The sequence below is a fragment of the Bombina bombina genome, chromosome 5 (assembly GCF_027579735.1).
Source record: "Bombina bombina isolate aBomBom1 chromosome 5, aBomBom1.pri, whole genome shotgun sequence".
NCBI lineage: Eukaryota > Metazoa > Chordata > Amphibia > Anura > Bombinatoridae > Bombina > Bombina bombina.
The window spans coordinates 604,185,740-604,204,760 of NC_069503.1; the positions used below are offsets into that span (position 1 = coordinate 604,185,740).

The window sequence follows — 19,021 nt, forward strand, 5'->3', positions numbered from 1 at the left end:
GCCTGGAGAGCATTGAATATCGCTCTTAGTTCGAGAATGTTTATCGGAAGGAGGGCTTCCTTCTGAGTCCACAAACCCTGAGCCTTCAGGGAGTTCCAGACTGCGCCCCATCCCAGAAGGCTGGCATCTGTCGTCACTATAGTCCACTCTCTGGCCTGCGGAAACTCATTCCCCTGGACAGATGGACCCGAGATAACCACCAGAGAAGATAATCCCTGGTCTCTTGATCCAGATTTAACTGAGGAGACAAATCTGTGTAGTTCCCATCCCACTGATTGAGCATGCAGAGTTGCAGTGGTCTGAGATGAAGGCGGGAAAACAGAACTATGTCCATTGCCGCTACCATTAGGCCGATCATTTCCATACACTGAGCCACTGACGGCCGAGAAGTGCAATGAAGAATACGGCAGGAAGTTAGAAGCTTTGATATCCTGACCTCTTTCAGAAAAATTTTAATTTCTACTGAATCTATCAGAGTTCCTAGAAAGGAAACTCTTGTGAGGGGTAAGAGAGAACTCTTTTCTCTGTTCACCTTCCACCCGTGAGACCTTAGAAAGGCCAGAACAATATCCGTATGGGACTTGGCAATTTGAAAAGTCGACGCCTGGATCAGGATGTAGTCTAGGTAAGGAGCCACCGCTATGCCCCGCGGCCTTAGAACCGCCAGTAGGGACCCTAGAACCTTCATAAAGATTCTTGGCGCCATGGCTAATCCGAAGGGAAGAGTCACAAACTGGTAATGCCTGTCTAGGAAGGCGAACTTGAGAAACTGATGATGATCTCTGTGGATCGGAATGTGGAGATCCTTTAAGTCCACGGTAGTCATATATTGACCCTCCTGGATCATAGGGAGGATGGTTCGGATTGTCTCCATCTTGAAAGATGGGACCCTGAGAAATTTGTTAAGAATCTTGAGATCCAAGATTGGTCTGAACGTTCCCTCTTTTTTGGGAACTATAAACAGGTTTGAAGAGAAACCCTGCCCCTGTTCCTCCCTTGGAACTGGGTGGATCACTCCCATAACCAGTAAGTCTTGAACGCAACGTAAGAATGCCTCTCTCTTTATCTGGTTTGCAGATAGTTGTGAGAGATGAAATCTCCCCTTTGGAGATGAACCTTTGAATTCCAGAAGATATCCCTGGGAAACAATCTCTAATGCCCAGGGATCCTGGACATCTCTTGCCCAAGCCTGAGCGAAGAGAGAAAGTTTGCCCCCTACTAGATCCGGTCCCGGATCGGGAGCTACTCCTTCATGCTGTCTTAGAGGCAGCAGCAGGTTTTTTGGCCTGCTTTCCCTTGTTCCAAGCCTGGTTAGGTCTCCAGACTGGTTTGGACTGGGCGAAATTTCCCTCTTGCTTTGCATTAGAGGAAGCTGAAGCTGCGCCACTCTTGAAGTTTTGAAAGGAACGAAAATTATTCTGTTTGGTCCTTAATTTATTGGACCTATCTTGAGGAAGGGCGTGACCTTTTCCTCCAGTAATATCAGAAATTATCTCCTTCAGTCCAGGCCGAATAGGGTCTGCCCTTTGAAGGGGATGTTGAGAAGCTTAGACTTTGAAGTAACGTCTGCTGACCAGGACTTAAGCCATAGCGCCCTACGCGCCAGAATGGCAAAACCTGAATTCTCAGCCGTTAGCTTGGTTAAATGGAAAACGGCATCAGAAATAAAGGAATTAGCTAACTTAAGAGCTTTAATCCTGTCTAAAATATCATCCAACGGGGTCTCCACCTGTAGAGCCTCCTCAAGAGACTCGAACCAGAAAAACGCTGCAGCAGTGACTGGGGCAATGTATGCAAGAGGCTGGAGAATAAAACCTTGCTGTATAAAGATTTTCTTAAGGAGACCCTCCAATTTTTTATCCATAGGATCTAGGAAAGCACAACTGTCCTCAACGGGGATAGTTGTACGCTTAGCTAGGGTAGAGACTGCTCCCTCCACCTTAGGGACCGTCTGCCATGAGTCCCGTATGGCGGCATCTATGGGAAACATCTTTTTAAAAGCAGGAGGGGGAGAGAACGGCACACCTGGTCTATCCCATTCCTTAGTAATAATTTCCGAAAACCTCTTAGGGACTGGAAAAACATCAGTGTAAACAGGCACTGCAAAGTATTTGTCCATTTTACACAATTTCTCTGGGACTACAATGGGGTCACAGTCATCCAGAGTCGCTAAAACCTCCCTGAGCAACAAGCGGAGGTGTTCAAGTTTAAATTTAAACGCTGTCATTTCAGACTGAAGTAACGCCTTCCCTGAATCTGAAATGTCACCCACAGATAGAAGCTCTCCTGCTTCTGCTTCTGAATATTGTGAGGGTATATCGGACACAGGTATTAAAGCATCAGAAAGCTCTGTATTTGTTCTAGCCCCAGAGCTGTCTCACTTTCCTTGTAACCCTGGCAGCTTGGACAATACCTCTGTGAGGGTATTAGTCATAACTGCCGCCTTGTCCTGTAAGGTAAAAGAATTAGACGCGCTAGATGTACTTGGCGTCACTTGAGTGGGAGTTATGGGTTCTGACACATGGGGAGAGCTAGATGGCATAATCTCCCTCTTTTCAGTCAGAGACTCCTCTGGAGATAAATCTTTAAGTGCCATAACATGGTCTTTATAGTTTATAGAAATTTCAGTACATTTGGTACACATTCTAAGAGGGGGTTCCACAATGGCTTCTAAACATATTGAACAAGGATTTTCCTCAATGTCAGACATGTTTAACAGACTAGTAATGAGACAAGCAAGCTTGGAAAACACTTTAATAAGTGTAAAACAGTACTTAAACAAAAATGTTACTGTGCCTTTAAGAGAAAAAAACTAGCACTTAAACTGCAAAACAGTGATAAAATGTAGTAAATTCTTCAAAATTTTTACAGTGTGTGTAAAGGACTAAAGCAACATTGCACCCACTTGCAAATGGATGATTAACCCCTTAGCCCCCAGACCGGATTTAAAAAACGTTAACCACCAGTAAAAAACAGTTAAACACCTTGCCACAGCTCTGCTGAGGCTCCTACCTGCCCTCAAATACGATTTAGAGAAGAAATAAACCCTTTATAATGGTCCTCAGATGCCAGAGGACTCCTCTAGGGAAGCTGGATGTCTCAGTCTGAATTAAAACTGCGCATCTAGAGAACGAAAATAGGCCCCTCCCACCATGTACTGGATGCCAGAAGGGCCTTAAGAAAATACTCCTAGGAGTATCTGACTAGCCATGTGGAAATTAGGCCCCAAATAAAGACTTATCTCCCTCAGAGAAAAAACGTCCTATTTATGTATACATGCAAACGTTTTGTCAATAAGTAATATGAGTATTAACATAACTATTACCCTGTTTTGTAAGCATGATCCCAGTCGCTGTTAAATCACTGCATCAGGCTTACCTCCAATACACAAGGCTCTGTCAGCATTTTCTGGAACTTATTTCATCTCTCTAGAAATAAATATACTGAACATACCTCAAAGCAGGTAATCTGCAGACCGTTCCCCGCACTGAAGTCTTTGCCATACTCTTCAGTTATGTGTGAGAACAGCAATGGACCTTAGTTACAAACCGCTAAGATCATCAACCTCCAGGCAGAATTCTTCATCTAATTTCTGCCTGAGAGTAAAACAGTACAACGCTGGTACCGTTTAAAAATAACAAACTCTTGATTAAAGGTAAAACTACACTAAGTCACCACATATCTCTTGATGCTTCCTATCTTGTCGAGAGTTGCAAGAGAATGACTGGAGGTGGGGGTTAGGGGAGGAGCTATATAGACAGCTCTGCTGTGGGTGTCCTATTGCAACTTCCTGTTGGGAAGGAGAATATCCCACAAGTAATGGATGAACCCGTGGACTGGATACACCTTACAAGAGAAATTAATATTTCATGTTGGGTTGCACTTGGTTAAACGAGAACGGGTTTGCACAACTTGTTCATTTTTTTCCCACTTTTCATGCTCCATTTAAGTGTATGAGGGAATATATTAACGCTATCATGATATTCAAATTTTCGGCCTTTTACATGTGACCGGTAAGCGCTCGTGCTAAAACGTTTTACTCAAAAACACGCTTAATTCTAGCAGAGTTAACAACCAAGTGGGAGCGATAAATAGTGATCCACTTGTAATCTAGCCCTAAGAGCATAACAGAAAATGATAATTACATCTGTGAGTATTCTATTCTACTGTGAAATTAAGACAGCCCAAGAATTGATGCTATTCAAAATACTCAATGGCAAAACATTTTCAAAATTTCCTTTATTTTTTTTTAAACTATTAAGTACCTGTAATATTCTGCAGATTCTGGAATGAAGGAATAACGAGAGGTACAGGATCTGTGAATGTCAGAAAGAAGCAAGCTGGTAAATCCATACTCAAAGATTCAGAGACTGCTTTGAAAACAGGTGTGCTAAAAAAGGAAAAAGTTGAAATTACTGATGTTTATAAAATTTATGTTATAGCTTATCCGATAACCAATACAACATCTTCAGTGTTGCTTTAACCAGAAAAAAGTCCCTATAAATACAATCTTTGTTCCTTGTCCCATTATATTGCATAAGACTGAGGAATAAATAGGTATAGGTCTTCTATATAAATAATAAGCATTTCTTGTCAAATTACCTTACAAACAACATAAGAGCAGAGTGATCTCATTTGCTAAACTGGATTTTGAGGTTAAGAAAATAAAAAAAATAAAAAAATGATGCAACACTTTCTGTAGTCAAGCATTGCTAAAACCTCTTGAAATTAAACTATATAAAACAATCTTAAAAGTGGGGAGCTTACTGTGTTGCTTAGTAGACAACTGTCATAATACATTTTGGGCAGGGAGCCAGGCATCTACAACTTTCATTTTTATGTCCCTGTACACTTTTTTTCTAGGGAGGTTGAAGTGATCTAAAATGTTATTTTAAAACATATAAATTTACATTCTGTTGCAAAACATATTTATGACACACTTCTAGAAGTCTCAAGACTCATATCCCACTAGGCAAAAATAGGATGCCCCATAGAACAAGCTATTGGGCTATTGTTTCATGGTTTATCTTTTTATGAAAGAAAGAAAAACAAAAAAAAGGGATTACCTGCCATTTGTATGTTGAGATTCATTCAATAGTGGTGAAATTGGAAGGCAATGCCATATCTTTGTAGCCATAATTGTCACTGACATTTTTGACCTAACCACCTCATGGCCTGTGTAGGTGAGATAAACAAGGTTAGATATTTTACAGAAATCAGTAGGACGTGGCTTGTACATAACAACTTTATTTACTCAGGAAACAATATATTTCTTGAGAGATGTGTCAGCAATGTACTCGAAGTGTTGAGATTTTAATTTGAATCTAAGTACACACTATGCTGTGATGTGTTTATTACATTAATTTGTATATTTTTTTATACTGTACAATAAATATGAACAACACACTATGGGCCAGATTACGAGTGAAGCACAAATTAACACTCTCGCTTGAGTGTTAATTGCCCTAGAAGTAAGATTTTTGCGCTCATGAGGTTGCGCTCGTATTATAAGTTGAAAGTAAACAGTTTTTGCTCTCGCAGTAACCCGAATAGTGCAAAAATGCAAATTAGAATTAGAATATCGCGTGCGCGTTGAAGTATTCCCCATAGAAGTCGATGGGGGAAAAAACCTCACATCCCACTCTCACGCAAACACTATTGCATATCCTCTTTTGCGCTAACCCAATATGAAAAAACTAAATTCATGCTTACCTGATAAATTTCTTTCTTTCCGGATATGGTGAGTCCACTGTTTGAGATTACTGTTTGGAATATCACTCCTGGCCAGCAGGAGGAGGCAACGAGCACCACAATTAAACTGCCAATTATAACTACCTTACCCACAACCCCCAGTCATTCGACCAAAGGGAAATGGAGAAAAGGGAGTAATACAAGGCGTAGAGGTGCCTGAGGTTATATTAAAAAAAAAAACTGTCTTAAAATAAAGGGTGGGGCCGTGGACTCACCATATCCGGAAAGAAATACATTTATCAGGTAAGCATAAATTTTGTTTTTCTTTCCTAAAATATGGTAAATCCACAGCTTGAGTAATTACTGTTAGGAATCAATACCCAAGCTAGAGGACACAGATAAATAGGGAGGGACAAGGCAGGCAGTCCTAAACAGAAGGCACCATCTCTCTAAGAACCTTTCTCCCAAAAGAAGCCTTAGCCGAGGCAAAAGTATCAAATTTGGAAAAAGTATGTAGAGAAGACCAAGTTTCAGCCTTGCAAATTTGTTCCAAAGAAGCTTCATTTTTGAAAGCCCAAAAAGAGGAAACAGCTCTTGTGGAATGAGCCGTAACTCTCTCAGGAGGCTGCTGTCCTGCAGTCTCATAAGCCAAACGAATTATACTTTGTAACCAAAAAGAGAGTAGTAGCAGTAGCTTTCTGACCTTTACGTTTCCCAGAGAAACAGACAAAGAGGGCAGAGGACTGGCAAAAATCCTTAGTCGCCTGTAAGTAGAATTTAAGAGCATGTATAACATCCAAATTGTATAACAAACGTTCTTTGGAAGAAAGAGGATTAGGACACAGAGGGAACAACAATTTCCCAATTGATATTTCTATTAGAAACAACCTTAGGAAGGAAACCTAACTTAGTATGCAGAACCGCCTTATCAGCATGAAAAAGTAAGATAAGGGGAATCACACTGCAGAGCTGAAAGTTCAGAGACCCTTCAAGCAGAAGAGATAACACCAAGAAACAAAACCTTCCAAGGTAACAATGTATATGGAATGCAATGGCTCAAACGGAGCCAGCTGTAAAACTTTAAGAACAAAGTTGAGGCTGCAAGGAGGACTTAAAGACCGGCCTGATTTTGACCAAGGCCTGACAAAAAGATTGCACACCTGGCACATCCGCCAAACATTTATGTAGTAAACTGATAAAGCAGAAATCTGACCCTTCAGGGTACTGACTGACAATCCCTTCTCCAGGCCTTCCTGACGAAAAGATATAATTCTAGGAATTCTAATTCTACTCCAAGAGTAGCCCTTGGATTCACACCAATAAAGATATTTACGCCATATATTATGGTAAATATTTCTAGTAACAGGCTTGCGAGCCTGAATCATGGTCTCAATGACCGACTCAGAAAAACCATGCTTAGACACAATTAAGCATTCAATCTCCAAGTAGTCGGCTTTAGAGAAACGAGATTTGGATGAAGGAAGGGACCCTGAATCAGGAGGTCCTTCCTCAGAGGTAGTCTCCAAGGTGGGAGAGATGACATCTCCACTAGGCCTGAAAACCAGATCCTGCGAGGCCACGCAGGGGCTATTAAAATCACTGATGCTCTCTCCTGTTTGATACGAGCAATGACTCGTGGAAGGAGAGCAAACTGAGTAAACAGGTATGCCAACCTGAAAACCCAAGGAACCGCCAGAGCATATATCAGAATGGCCTGCAGATCTCTTGACCTTGAACCGTACCTTGGAAGCTTGGCATCCTAACGGGACGCCATCAGATCTAACTCCGGCAGCCCCATTTGAGGACTAAGCTGGAAAACACCTCCGGATGGAGTTCCCACTCCCCGGGATGAAAAGTATGTCTGCTCAGAAAATCCGCTTCACAGTTGTCTACTCCTGGAATGTGGATGGCAGATAGACAGCAATTGTGGGTCTCTGCCCACTGAAGAATCTGAGTAACCTCCTTCATGGCTAAGGAACTCCAAGTTCCTCCCTGGTGACTGATGTAAGCCACAGACGTTATTTTGTCTGACTGGAACCTGATAAACTAGGCTGAGGACAACTGAGGCCAAGCCAATAGAGCATTGTAAATCGCCCTCAACTCCAAGATGTTGATGGGAAGAGCAAACTCCTCCCGAGTTCAAAGTCCCTGAGCTTTTAACGAGTTCCAGACTGCTCCCCAGCCCTGCAGGCTGGAGTCCGTGGTCATGATCACCCAGGAAGGTCTCCGAAAGCATGTGCCCTGAGACAGATGTTCCTGAGAAATCCACCACGGGAGAGAATCCCTTGACGACTGACCTAACTCTATTCTCTGAGATAGATCTGCATGGTTGCCATTCCATTGTCCGAGCATGCACAACTGGAGAGCTCTCAAATGGAAATCGAGCAAAAGGAAAGATTTCCATGGAAGCCACCATCAGACCAATTACCTCCATACATCGAGCCACTGAAGGATGATCAGTATACTGAAGAGAGGCAAGAGGAAATTATTTTGTTTTTCCTGACCTCTGTCAGAAAAATCTTCATCAATAGAGAATCTATTATGGTCCCTAAGAACACTACTCTTGTAGCAGGGGAAAGGGAGCTTTTTTCCAGATTCACATTCCATCCGTGGGAATGAAGAAAAGAGAACAATATCTCTGTGTGAGATTTTGCTTGTTGAAAAGATGGCACCTGAACCAATATGTCATCCAGGTAGGGTGCCACAGCAATTCCACGAGAGTGGATTACTTCCAAAAGAGCCCTCAGGACCTTAGAAAAATTCTGGGAGCCGTGGCTAGACCAAATGGAAGGGCCACGAACTAGAAATGTTTGTCCAGAAAGGCAAATCTCAGGAATCTGTGATGGTCCCTGTGAATAGGAAAATGAAGATAAGCATCCTTTATGTCTATGGTTGTCATGAACTGACCCTCTTGTACTAAAGGAAGAATGGAGCATATAATCTCCATCTTGGAGGATGGAACTTTAAGAAACTTGTTTAGACACTTCGATTCTAGAATGGGACAGAAAGTTCCCTTTTTTTGGGAACCAAAAATAGGTTGGAGTAGAACCCGAGATCCTGTTCCTGCACTGGAACTATCACTCCCAGGGAGGAAAGATGTTGTATATATTTCAAGAATGCCTCTCTCTTTATCTGGTCTGCAGATAATCTTGAGAGAAGGAATCTGCCTCTGGGAGGAAAAGTCTTGAATTCCAATTTGTAACCCTGGGATACTATGTCCACAGTCCAGGGATCTGGGACATCTCGTATCCAGGCTTGAGATAACTGAGAAAGTCTGCCCACCACCTGATCTGATCCTAGATCGGGGGCAAACCCTTCATGCTGATTTGGAATCAGCTGTGGGTTTCTTTAACTGTTTCCCCTTGTTCCAAGACTGATTAGGTTTCCAAGAAGACTTAGATTGTTCCTGCTTGGAAGAAGTAGTGGAAGGCTTTCCTCTGAAGTTATGAAAGGAACGAAAATTACTCTGACGTTCTTTAGACCTATTCTTCTTATCTTGAGGTAGAAAAGACCCTTTTCCACCTGTAATATCAGAAATCATTTCTGCCAAACCGGGTCGAAACAAGGTTTTGCCCTTGTAAGGAATCACCAGAAGCTTTACTTTTACTTTTAGAGGAAACGTCCGCAGACCAGGATTTCAACCATAACGCCCTGCAGGCTAGGACAGTGAAACTAGAAGTTTAAGCTCCTAGTCTAACAACCTGTAAAATGGCATCTTCAAAAAAGGAATTAGCCAATTTAAGGGTTTTAATCCAATTCTGAATTTCATCCAAAGAAGTCGCTACTTGAAGAGAATCAGACAAGGCTTTAAACCAATGCCATGCCGCACTAGTCACGGTGGCAATACACACCGCAGGTTGCCATTGGAGACCTTGATGAACATAAATCTTTCTCAAATAAGCCTCCAGCTTCTTGTCCATCAGATCCTTAAAAGAGCAGCTATCCTCAATAGGAAGTGTGGTTCTCTTAGCCAGAGTGGAAATGGCCCCTTCAACTTTGGGTACAGTATACCAAGGGTCTTTAATGGAGTCCTCGACAGGAAACATTTTCTTAAAAATAGGAGACGGGGAAAAAAAGACACCCCTGGTTTCTGCCATTCCTGTGAGATAATTTCCCTAGCCCGGTCTGGCACAGGAAAAACCTCCGAAATGAAAGGTTCATCAAAGAAACTATTAAGTTTACTAGATTTCTTAGGTGTGACAATGACAGGGGTATCTGAGTCATCTAAAGTAGCTAAAACCTCCTTTAACAATACACAAAGGTGTTCAAGCTTAAATCTGAAGGATACCACCTCAGTCTCAGAAGGAATTATACTGTCTGAATATGAGATTTCACCCTCAGAAAGTCCCGATGTATCTTCCTCATCAGACTCATGAGAAAGGGCAACTTGGGAAGCAGAACTGAGGACAGGCACCTTACTTTCTGAATTTCAAGATTTCCTCTTGCATTTTCCCTGTAATCTGGGAATGGCAGCTAATGCCGCAGATACCGCTGAAGATATCTGGGCAGCAATTTCTGCTTTTAAATAAACTCCACTAGGAGTTATAGAGGAACAGCAGGGCACTGCATGTGATGCCATTGAGGCTTGGGACATAGCAGGAGAAAGCTGAGGTCTCATCTTTAGAGACATTAGGCTCAAAAATGTTACCTTTATTTTGCAAGGTTTTCTTGACACATGAACAAAATTGCATAGGAGCTGCAATTTGTGCATCTAAACATAATAAGCATGAATTCATGAGAGCAGGCTCTTGCTCCATATCAGACATGTTGTGAAACAGTAAATAAACTTGTACAGATTAAAATCAAAGATTTTAATATTCAATTAAAATAAGCTAAGGAAAAAATACACTTTAAATTTTATCCCAAATTAGGATCGATCCACAGCTAAAATTATGTGAAAAAAAAATAAGAAAAAACATTTAATAAACATCATATAACCTTCTAAAATACCCCTCAGGCAACCCCACACCTCAATTACTGAGGTGCCTTACCGCTACCAATTATAAGACAGGATCACCCAGAAATGGAGAAAAACTACTTTTTCCTCAGAAACGTTATGAAGTAAAGCCGGTCATGTGACCGCAACTGCCGAGCTCAAATTACTGCTGCGACACGGAGGCACTAAAAATAGCTTCCTGGTACACTGAGTACCAGAAATAACCGTTTTTTTCAAACCGGACAGTTTAAAATGTTGCATTGGTTTATTTTAAAGCAATAGGAAATGAATAAGCTGCTGAAATAGAAAATTCTGCGTTACTTTCAGTTTAAACTTGAATTGTTTTATCAAGTAAATATGTGTCAGAAAATAAAGCTTAATAAAAACATTTTACCCTTTCTTTTTAAAGAGTTTAAATGTTAGTCTTACACATGCTACAGTGCCTGCTTCATGCCCCATTGTAACCCATACAACAGGATTATCTATGTCCCAATAAAAAAAGCAGTGTCTTAATTTGTTAAGTGCATGGTCTCCCCAACTGGAAGAAAAAGCACTTACCTGCTCCGCTGTCTGGCATGTAGACAGTTACAAGGTATGAGAAGAGACAGTACTTTACAGAGACCTTTGAAAAAGAAAGAACAGAGTAGCCAACTATAGCTTTCTAAACTAGGGCAGCAATTGTTAGGAGAACGCAGTAAGTGCCTCTTTACAAGTTCCTAACTGCTTTAAAGCCACCACTACCCGACTGCAAGGAATAACGTGGAATACGGCTATATCCAAAAACTTGCTTGTAGATGTAATAAAAAAATTTCTTCAGACACCTAAACTTCACCTCCTCCATGCACCGAAGGCAAAGAGAATGAATGGGGGTTGTGGGTAAGGGAGTGATACTTAGCAGTTTAACTGTGGTGCTCGTTGTCTCCTTCTGCTGGCCAGGAGTGATATTCCCAACAGTAATTACTCAAGCCGTGGACTCACCATATCTTAGGAAAGAAATATGAATATTTCATATTCTAATGTTCTTTACATAGAATATGTTCTATTTATTCATATATACATATTTCTACATATATATGATGGTATTTTTGTGTATGTATATATATATATATATATATATATATATATATATATATATATATATATATATATATATATATATAATAGTATTTTGGTATATATATCTGCACTCTCAGACTGGACTAAGTACAAATCCTATGGCCCTGCAACATGTTTAGCTCTGGGTGCTCAATAGCACTCTCATGAAGTTGTGCTGTATCCAGAGTCCAGGGTTATGATTACATTGGATAGGTTGGAGTGCTAGGCTGCTGGATATAGATACACATACATATATATATATACACACACTCTAACCAGCCACTTTATTATTAGGTACACCTGGCTAGTACCGGGTTGGACCCCCTTTTGCCTTCAGAACTGCCTTAATTCTTTATGGCATAGATTCAACAAAGTGTTGGAAACATTCCTCAGATTTTGGTCCATATTGACATGATAGCATCACGTAGTTGCTGCAGATTTGTCGGCTGCACATCCATGATGCAAATCTCTATTAGATTGAGATCTGGTGACTGTGGAGCCCATTGGAGTACAGTGAACTCATTGTCATGTTCAAGAAACCTGTTTCAGATGATTTGAGCTTTGTGACATGGCGCATTTTCCTGCTGGAAGTAGTACTGTAGTCATAAATGGATGAACATGGTCAGCAACAATACTCAGGTAGGCTGTGGCATTTAAGTGATGCTCAATTGGTACTAAGGTGCCTAAAGAAAATATCCCCCACACCATTACACCACCAGCCTTAACCGTTGATACAAGGCAGGGTGGATCCATGCTTTCAAGTTGTTTATGCCAAATTGTGACCCTATCATTTGAATGTCAGCTGAAATTGACTCATCAGACCAGGCAATGTTTTTCCAATCTTCTATTGTCCAAGTTTGGTGAACCTGTGCGAATTACAGCCTCAGTTTCCTGTTCTGACAGGAGTGGCACCCGGTGTGGTCTTCTGCTGCTGTAGCCCATCTGCTTCAAGGTTCGACGTGTTGTGCAATCAGAGATGGTATTCTGCATACCTTGGTTGTAACGAGTGGTTATTTGAGTGACTGTTGCCTTTTTATTATCTCGAACCAGTCTGCCCATTCTCCTCTGACATAAACAAGGAATATTAGACCACACAACTGCCGCTCACTGGATATTTTCTCTTTTTCGGACCATTCTCTATAAACCCTAGAGATGGTTGTGTGTGAAAATCCCAGTAGATCAGCAGTTTTTTTAAATATTCAGACTAGCCCGTCTGGCATCAACAAATATATATATATATATATATATATATATATATATATATATATATATATATATATATATATATATATATATATATATATATATATATATATATATATATACACACAATATATATATATATATATATATAGTTTGTATATTTATAGGAGTTATGTATATGGTTTTGTTAAGGTCTGAGGACAGGGCTAATTACCCCGAAACGTCACCTAGTTTTGTATTATTAAATACTGTTTGGTTAAGACCCGGCGAGTGCGTCCTTTACATATATATATATATATATATATATATATATATATATATATATATATATACATACATATATATATATATACATACATATATATATATACACACACACACATATATATATATATATATATATATATATATATATATATATATATATAGTTTGTATATTTATAAGAGTTATGTATATGGTTTTGTTAAGGTCTGAGGACGGGACTAATTACCCCGAAACGTCACCTAATTTTGTATTATTAAATACTGTTTGGTTAAGACCCAGCGAGTGCGTCCTTTACTTTTCTACACACATATATACATATATATATATATATATATATATATATATATATATATATATATATATATATATATACACACACACACACACATATACACTATATATATATATATATATATATATATATATATATATATATATATATAGTTTGCATATTTATAGGAGTTATGTATATGGTTTTGTTAAGGTCTGAGAACAGGGCTAATTAGCCCGAAACGTCACCTAATTTTGTATTAAATACTGTTTGGTTAAGACCCGGCGAGTGCGTCCTTTACACACATATATATATATATATATATATATATATATACACACAAATACATACATATCCATCATTAGAAATGTAAATTTATGTATCTCAATGTTAAAGCCTTTTGCCTGCCTTTTTTTTTCTTCTTTCTAACACCTGAGATCTCATATCTTTGAGCCTTTGCAACTTTTGTGTGCAATGTTAAAGGGCCATAATACCCAAATGTTTAAACACTTGAAAGTGATGCAGCATAGCTGTAAAAAGCCGATTAGAAAATATCACCTGAACATCTCTATGTAAAAAAGAAAGATATTTTACCTCAAAAGTTCCTCAGTAGCCACCTCCCATTGTAAAGAATTTCTAAGCAGCATATTAGTGTGTCTGTCCCGGGACAACTGAAAGGATGAGCTTCGTGCACTCTCATATTATTTCACCAATCAGGTAAAGGAAGCTTACTATGAAATCTCATGAGAGTTAAGTCAAATCTCATGAGATCACAGTAAGAGTTCATGACCTCAGCACTGTTGATGCTGATTGGCTGCTGTTCATTTCTTCATTTTTTAAATTTTTTTACCTGCTGCTGGGAGCAGCTGAGTATAACTTTTTACACAGAACTTACTCTGGTGAGCTGAGGAAATTGTGAGGTAAAATATCTTCCTTTTTTACATAGAGATGCTCAGGTGATATTTTCCTGTCAGCTTTTTACAGTTATACTGCATCAGTTTCAGGTGATTTAGCATATGAGTATTATGTCCCTTTAATGTATTTGCGATGTGTTTTGTGTAAATTTATAGTTTTACAAAACAGTTAACAAGAGCTCTGAAGTCAAAGTATTGATTCTAGCATAAATCACGATTGTGCTCATGTGATCGCGTTCACTTTCAACTCATAATATGAGCAGTAAGCCCGATGAGTGCAAATCTTTGCAATATACCCCATATCGCTGGGATGCAAAATGTTTGCGCTCCTCACGTAATCTAGACCTATATATTTGATATTAAAGAACTAAATACACATTATGTTATTTTATTGTAGCTAGATCATTTTGTCCCAAGACATAATGGCCATAACATGCATGACCTTAACACGTATAAAATATATTTATATATCTGGTGCAGCAAGCAATAATGGCTAATAGAGGATCACAGAGAATAAAAGGACTTTTAAACAGGAAAAGTAAATACTATGGATTAACCAAAATGTAAAATATCAATCAATATTTATACATTCAGAAATTATTGTCTTTGGCATACGATTGATTTAATAAATATTTTTTCATTAAAACTCTTTACCTGGGTTAAGCTTTTCTTGCAAGAGCTGACACGGAGAAGCATAATATTCAATATCCATTGGCATCCCTGAAGAAGAAAAATATATATCAGTCCAATAGTGTAAAGAAAATGGTTATGGTCCTATTTAAACATACAATAAAACAACACAAATATATAATATCTAGGCATGTGCATATAATTTGCCATTCGTTATGGCTGAGGGGACAAAGGCCCCCTTTTATATGCTTCCCTTTCTAGTTGAGTTAATTAACTCATTGCCAAGAAAGAACATGTTTAGTGAAAGGCAGGAGGAAAGATTTGCCATGGAGAGGACTTTTTTGAGAATGGAAGAGGCATATCTACAATAAAAAAAATTGTGCCACTACAACAATTGTGAAGAAAGTTATTAGTAGCTATAAATCTGGTTCTCTCTTTTACTCTTATTATAATCATTACAAAGTTTATTAGTATGAAGACCCAAGCTCTTTGAACCGCTTTAATAGCTTCCAGATCTATGCCCACATCAGACCAGAACTATTATAAATGCTTTTTTGTTATTACATTTTAATACGTTCCCTTTTTTTTAGTATAGTTGCTGAAAGTGATTGGTTACATAATAACAGGTGGGTAGCAAACATTTATTTTTCCACTGTTTCACAAATGGCAATAGGAATGGACCAGATGGAGAGTTCTAGGAGCAAGAAGTATTTTTATTGCCATCTAGTCAGATTATAATGACAAGTAAAGAGGGATGTCTGACAGCCTACACTACTCTGTATGTTCATATGTATGGTTGATGATCTAGCCATGCCAGTGTAGTCTCCACCTATTCTTTTACTTAGAGGTGAAGTGTGTGGGTGTAACATTATGGGGTAGAGCCAAATCAACATAATGGAATAAAAGTAAAAAACTGGATCACAAAATGATTGGTCCCCCATTAAATGACCAAGTAAAAAGTTCCTATGCCTATAGCCACTAGTTTGAGGCTGCCCATGATGATCTGATGTGAAAGATTTATCAGTTACTGCATTTCATAAGCTACTAAATAGATATGAACTGCACTGACATAGGTCAGAGCTTGATAAATTATTTTAAAATCTAGAGCAATTTCACATGTTGAGTATGTAAACTAAAAACTGATAGACAGCACGTTACACAAGAACACCTCTACTGGTTTTGAAGCCTTTAATTACAAGGCAGTGCAGCTATAGTTTTTTGTTCTTGAATGTTAAACTTTTTTTTCATGCGGTTGCAACTGTGGGCGGCACAACCAAATTTCTGTGTGAGAATCCTCAATGATTGGAACAGATGGACATTTGGAGTAAATTGAATGAGTAATTGAGTTAAACATTGAGCTAAAAAGGTACTTTTAGCTATCTCTTGAAATAAAAAACATTTTGCCAAACTTGCATCTGCACCGATCTATACAACATGTGGCATACAGATAGGAGGTAATTATCTAGCAAGTGCGTTAATTTTTTGCTTGCTGAGATGTAAAGTGTTTAAGTCTCTTGATATATTTTGAGCACTCTCAATAGCTACACAACAGCTTAAAAAATAAGTGAAGAGATGCACAGCAATATGGCAGCAGAGACCATTAGAAATAGTAGTCCAGGATATTGGTCTTACTCTCTGTGGTGCTGTAACCTAGAGGACTGGTCTTACTCTCTGTGGTGCTGTAACCTAGAGGACTGGTCTTACTCTCTTTGGTGCTGTAACCTAGAGGACTGGTCTTACTCTCTTTGGTGCTGTAACCTAGAGGACTGGTCTTACTCTCATTGGTGCTGTAACCTAGAGGACAGCGAGTTCCTGCACAGATGTTCTGAAGCTGTAGAACCACTGCCCCAAAGCTGCAATACACTGTGCTGTACATCACAAACAGCTAATGTGCATATCCAACAGTCGCTAGCCCATGTTAGCTCTAGAGGGACAGTCTAGTCTAAAATGACATGCCCTAACTGAATCATGAAAGTTTATTTTGAACAACTTTCTAATTTACTTTTATCACCAATTTTGCTTTGTTCTCTTGGTATTTTTAGTTGAAAGCTAAACCTAGGAGGTTCATATGCTAATTTCTAAGACCTTGAAGGCTGCCTCTTATCTGAATTCATTTTGACAGTTGTTTACCACTATAGGGTGTTAGTTCATGTGTCATATAGATAACACTGTGCTCACGCGCGTGGACTTACCTAGGAGTCAGCACTGTTTGGCTAAAATGCAAGTCTGTCAAAAGAACTGAAATAAGGGGGTAGTTTGCAGAGGCTTAAATACAAGGTAATAACAAAGGTAAAACGTTTATTAATATAACGGTGTTGGTTATGCAAAACTAGGGAATGGGTAATAAAGGGATAATCTATCTTTTAAAACAATAAAAATTCTGGTGTAGACTGTCCCTTTAAATTTCAGCGGAATAGTAAACCAACTATATGTATATAAATATATTCATTATAAATCTGAGAATTAGGATCTATGGTACATACATGTTATTTTGTGGCAAGCTGTGAAAACAAATACCTTCATTTTGGAAGAAATGGAGAAGGCTAGAAACTGGAAGTAGACATTAATGCAAGTGTCATCCAAAGTTTACCTGCCGATCTGGGAGTTACGATCCCTACTCTTCCATGTAGTAATGCAGTCACTCTGTCATTGGGGCTAAAAATATTGATCCATTAAAAAAAAAATAAGAAACATGAAATGTTAATGATATTGTCTTAAACAGATTGGATGATAGCATTTTTGTATTTGAATTAGCTCATTTCTAGTCTATAGCATTTCACAGAGTTAAAAAAAAAAAAAAAAAAAATATGCAGCATTTAAATAATCATAATCTTTTAGAAAAACTTATCTAATGATTTTTAACTTCCATGATTCAGATAGGCCATGTCAACTTTGATATTCACTTTTATCATCAAATTTGCTTTGTTCTCTTGGTATTCTTAGTTGAAAGCTAAACCAAGGTAGGCTCATAGGCTAATTTCTAAGCCCTTGCAGGCTGCCTCTTATCTGAATGCATTTGACAGCTTTTCACAGGTAAAGGGTGTTCGTTCATGTGTTTCATATAGATAACATTGCGCTCACACCCAAGAAGTTATTTAAGAGTCTGCACTAATTGCCAGAAATGCAAGTCTGTCAAAAGAACTGAGATAAGGAGGCAGTCAGCAGAAGCTTAGATACAAGGTAATCACAGAGGTAAAAAGTATATTTCTATAACAGTGTTGGTTATGCAAAACTGGGGAATGGTAATCTTTTTAAACAATAACATTTTTGGTGTTTACTGATCCTTTAAACGCTATGGGGATTTATGCAGATAAATAATTTGATACATTTTTCTAAATGCTTGTGATCAACCCAAATTGGATAAAAATAATTCAATTAAAAATATGAGAGAATACCATCTATTTTTACACTCACCTGTTTTCTCATTTATATTCAGACCTGCGTGTTTTTTTGTTTTGTTTTTTAAATTAGTTTAGAGAAAGATCCCCAGCATCAACAACACAACAAAATGAGTCTAGCTAGATGTCAAGTGATCGTTATTACTATGACAATCACTTGACAATGTTTAAATCGTGAGATTTTACAGTTTTAAATTAGTGTTTTTTATATACATGTATTTCTATGGTGAGAGAATCCTCTAAATACAAACACTGCTGTGAGTGAGGTATTTTCCATTGTTACAAAATTCACCCAGCAGCTAGACTGATTAATGACTATTCATCTGAAAAAACATAATTTATGTAAGAACTTACCTGACAAATTCATTTCTTTCATATTAGCAAGAGTCCATGAGCTAGTGACGTATGGGATATACATTCCTACCAGGAGGGGCAAAGTTTCCCAAACCTCAAAATGCCTATAAATACACCCCTCACCACACCCACAAATCAGTTTAACGAATAGCCAAGAAGTGGGGTGATAAGAAAAAAGTGCGAAAGCATATAAAATAAGGAATTGGAATAATTGTGCTTTATACAAAAAAATCATAACCACCACAAAAAAGGGTGGGCCTCATG

At 38.6% G+C, this 19,021-nt stretch overlaps 1 protein-coding gene across 1 annotated transcript in view; it reads right to left on the reverse strand.

Moving 5' to 3' along the window:
- LOC128661572 (mediator of RNA polymerase II transcription subunit 1-like) overlaps window positions 1-19,021 on the reverse strand; it is a 254,851-nt gene that overhangs the window by 58,424 nt on the left and 177,406 nt on the right. Inside the window, exons 11-14 of the mRNA XM_053715814.1 lie at window positions 17,596-17,648; window positions 15,030-15,095; window positions 5,067-5,175; window positions 4,266-4,390 (exon numbers count right to left, since the gene is read on the reverse strand). Of these exons, the coding sequence (XP_053571789.1) occupies window positions 4,266-4,390; window positions 5,067-5,175; window positions 15,030-15,095; window positions 17,596-17,648 (353 nt within the window). The remainder of the gene's footprint in view (window positions 1-4,265; window positions 4,391-5,066; window positions 5,176-15,029; window positions 15,096-17,595; window positions 17,649-19,021) is intronic.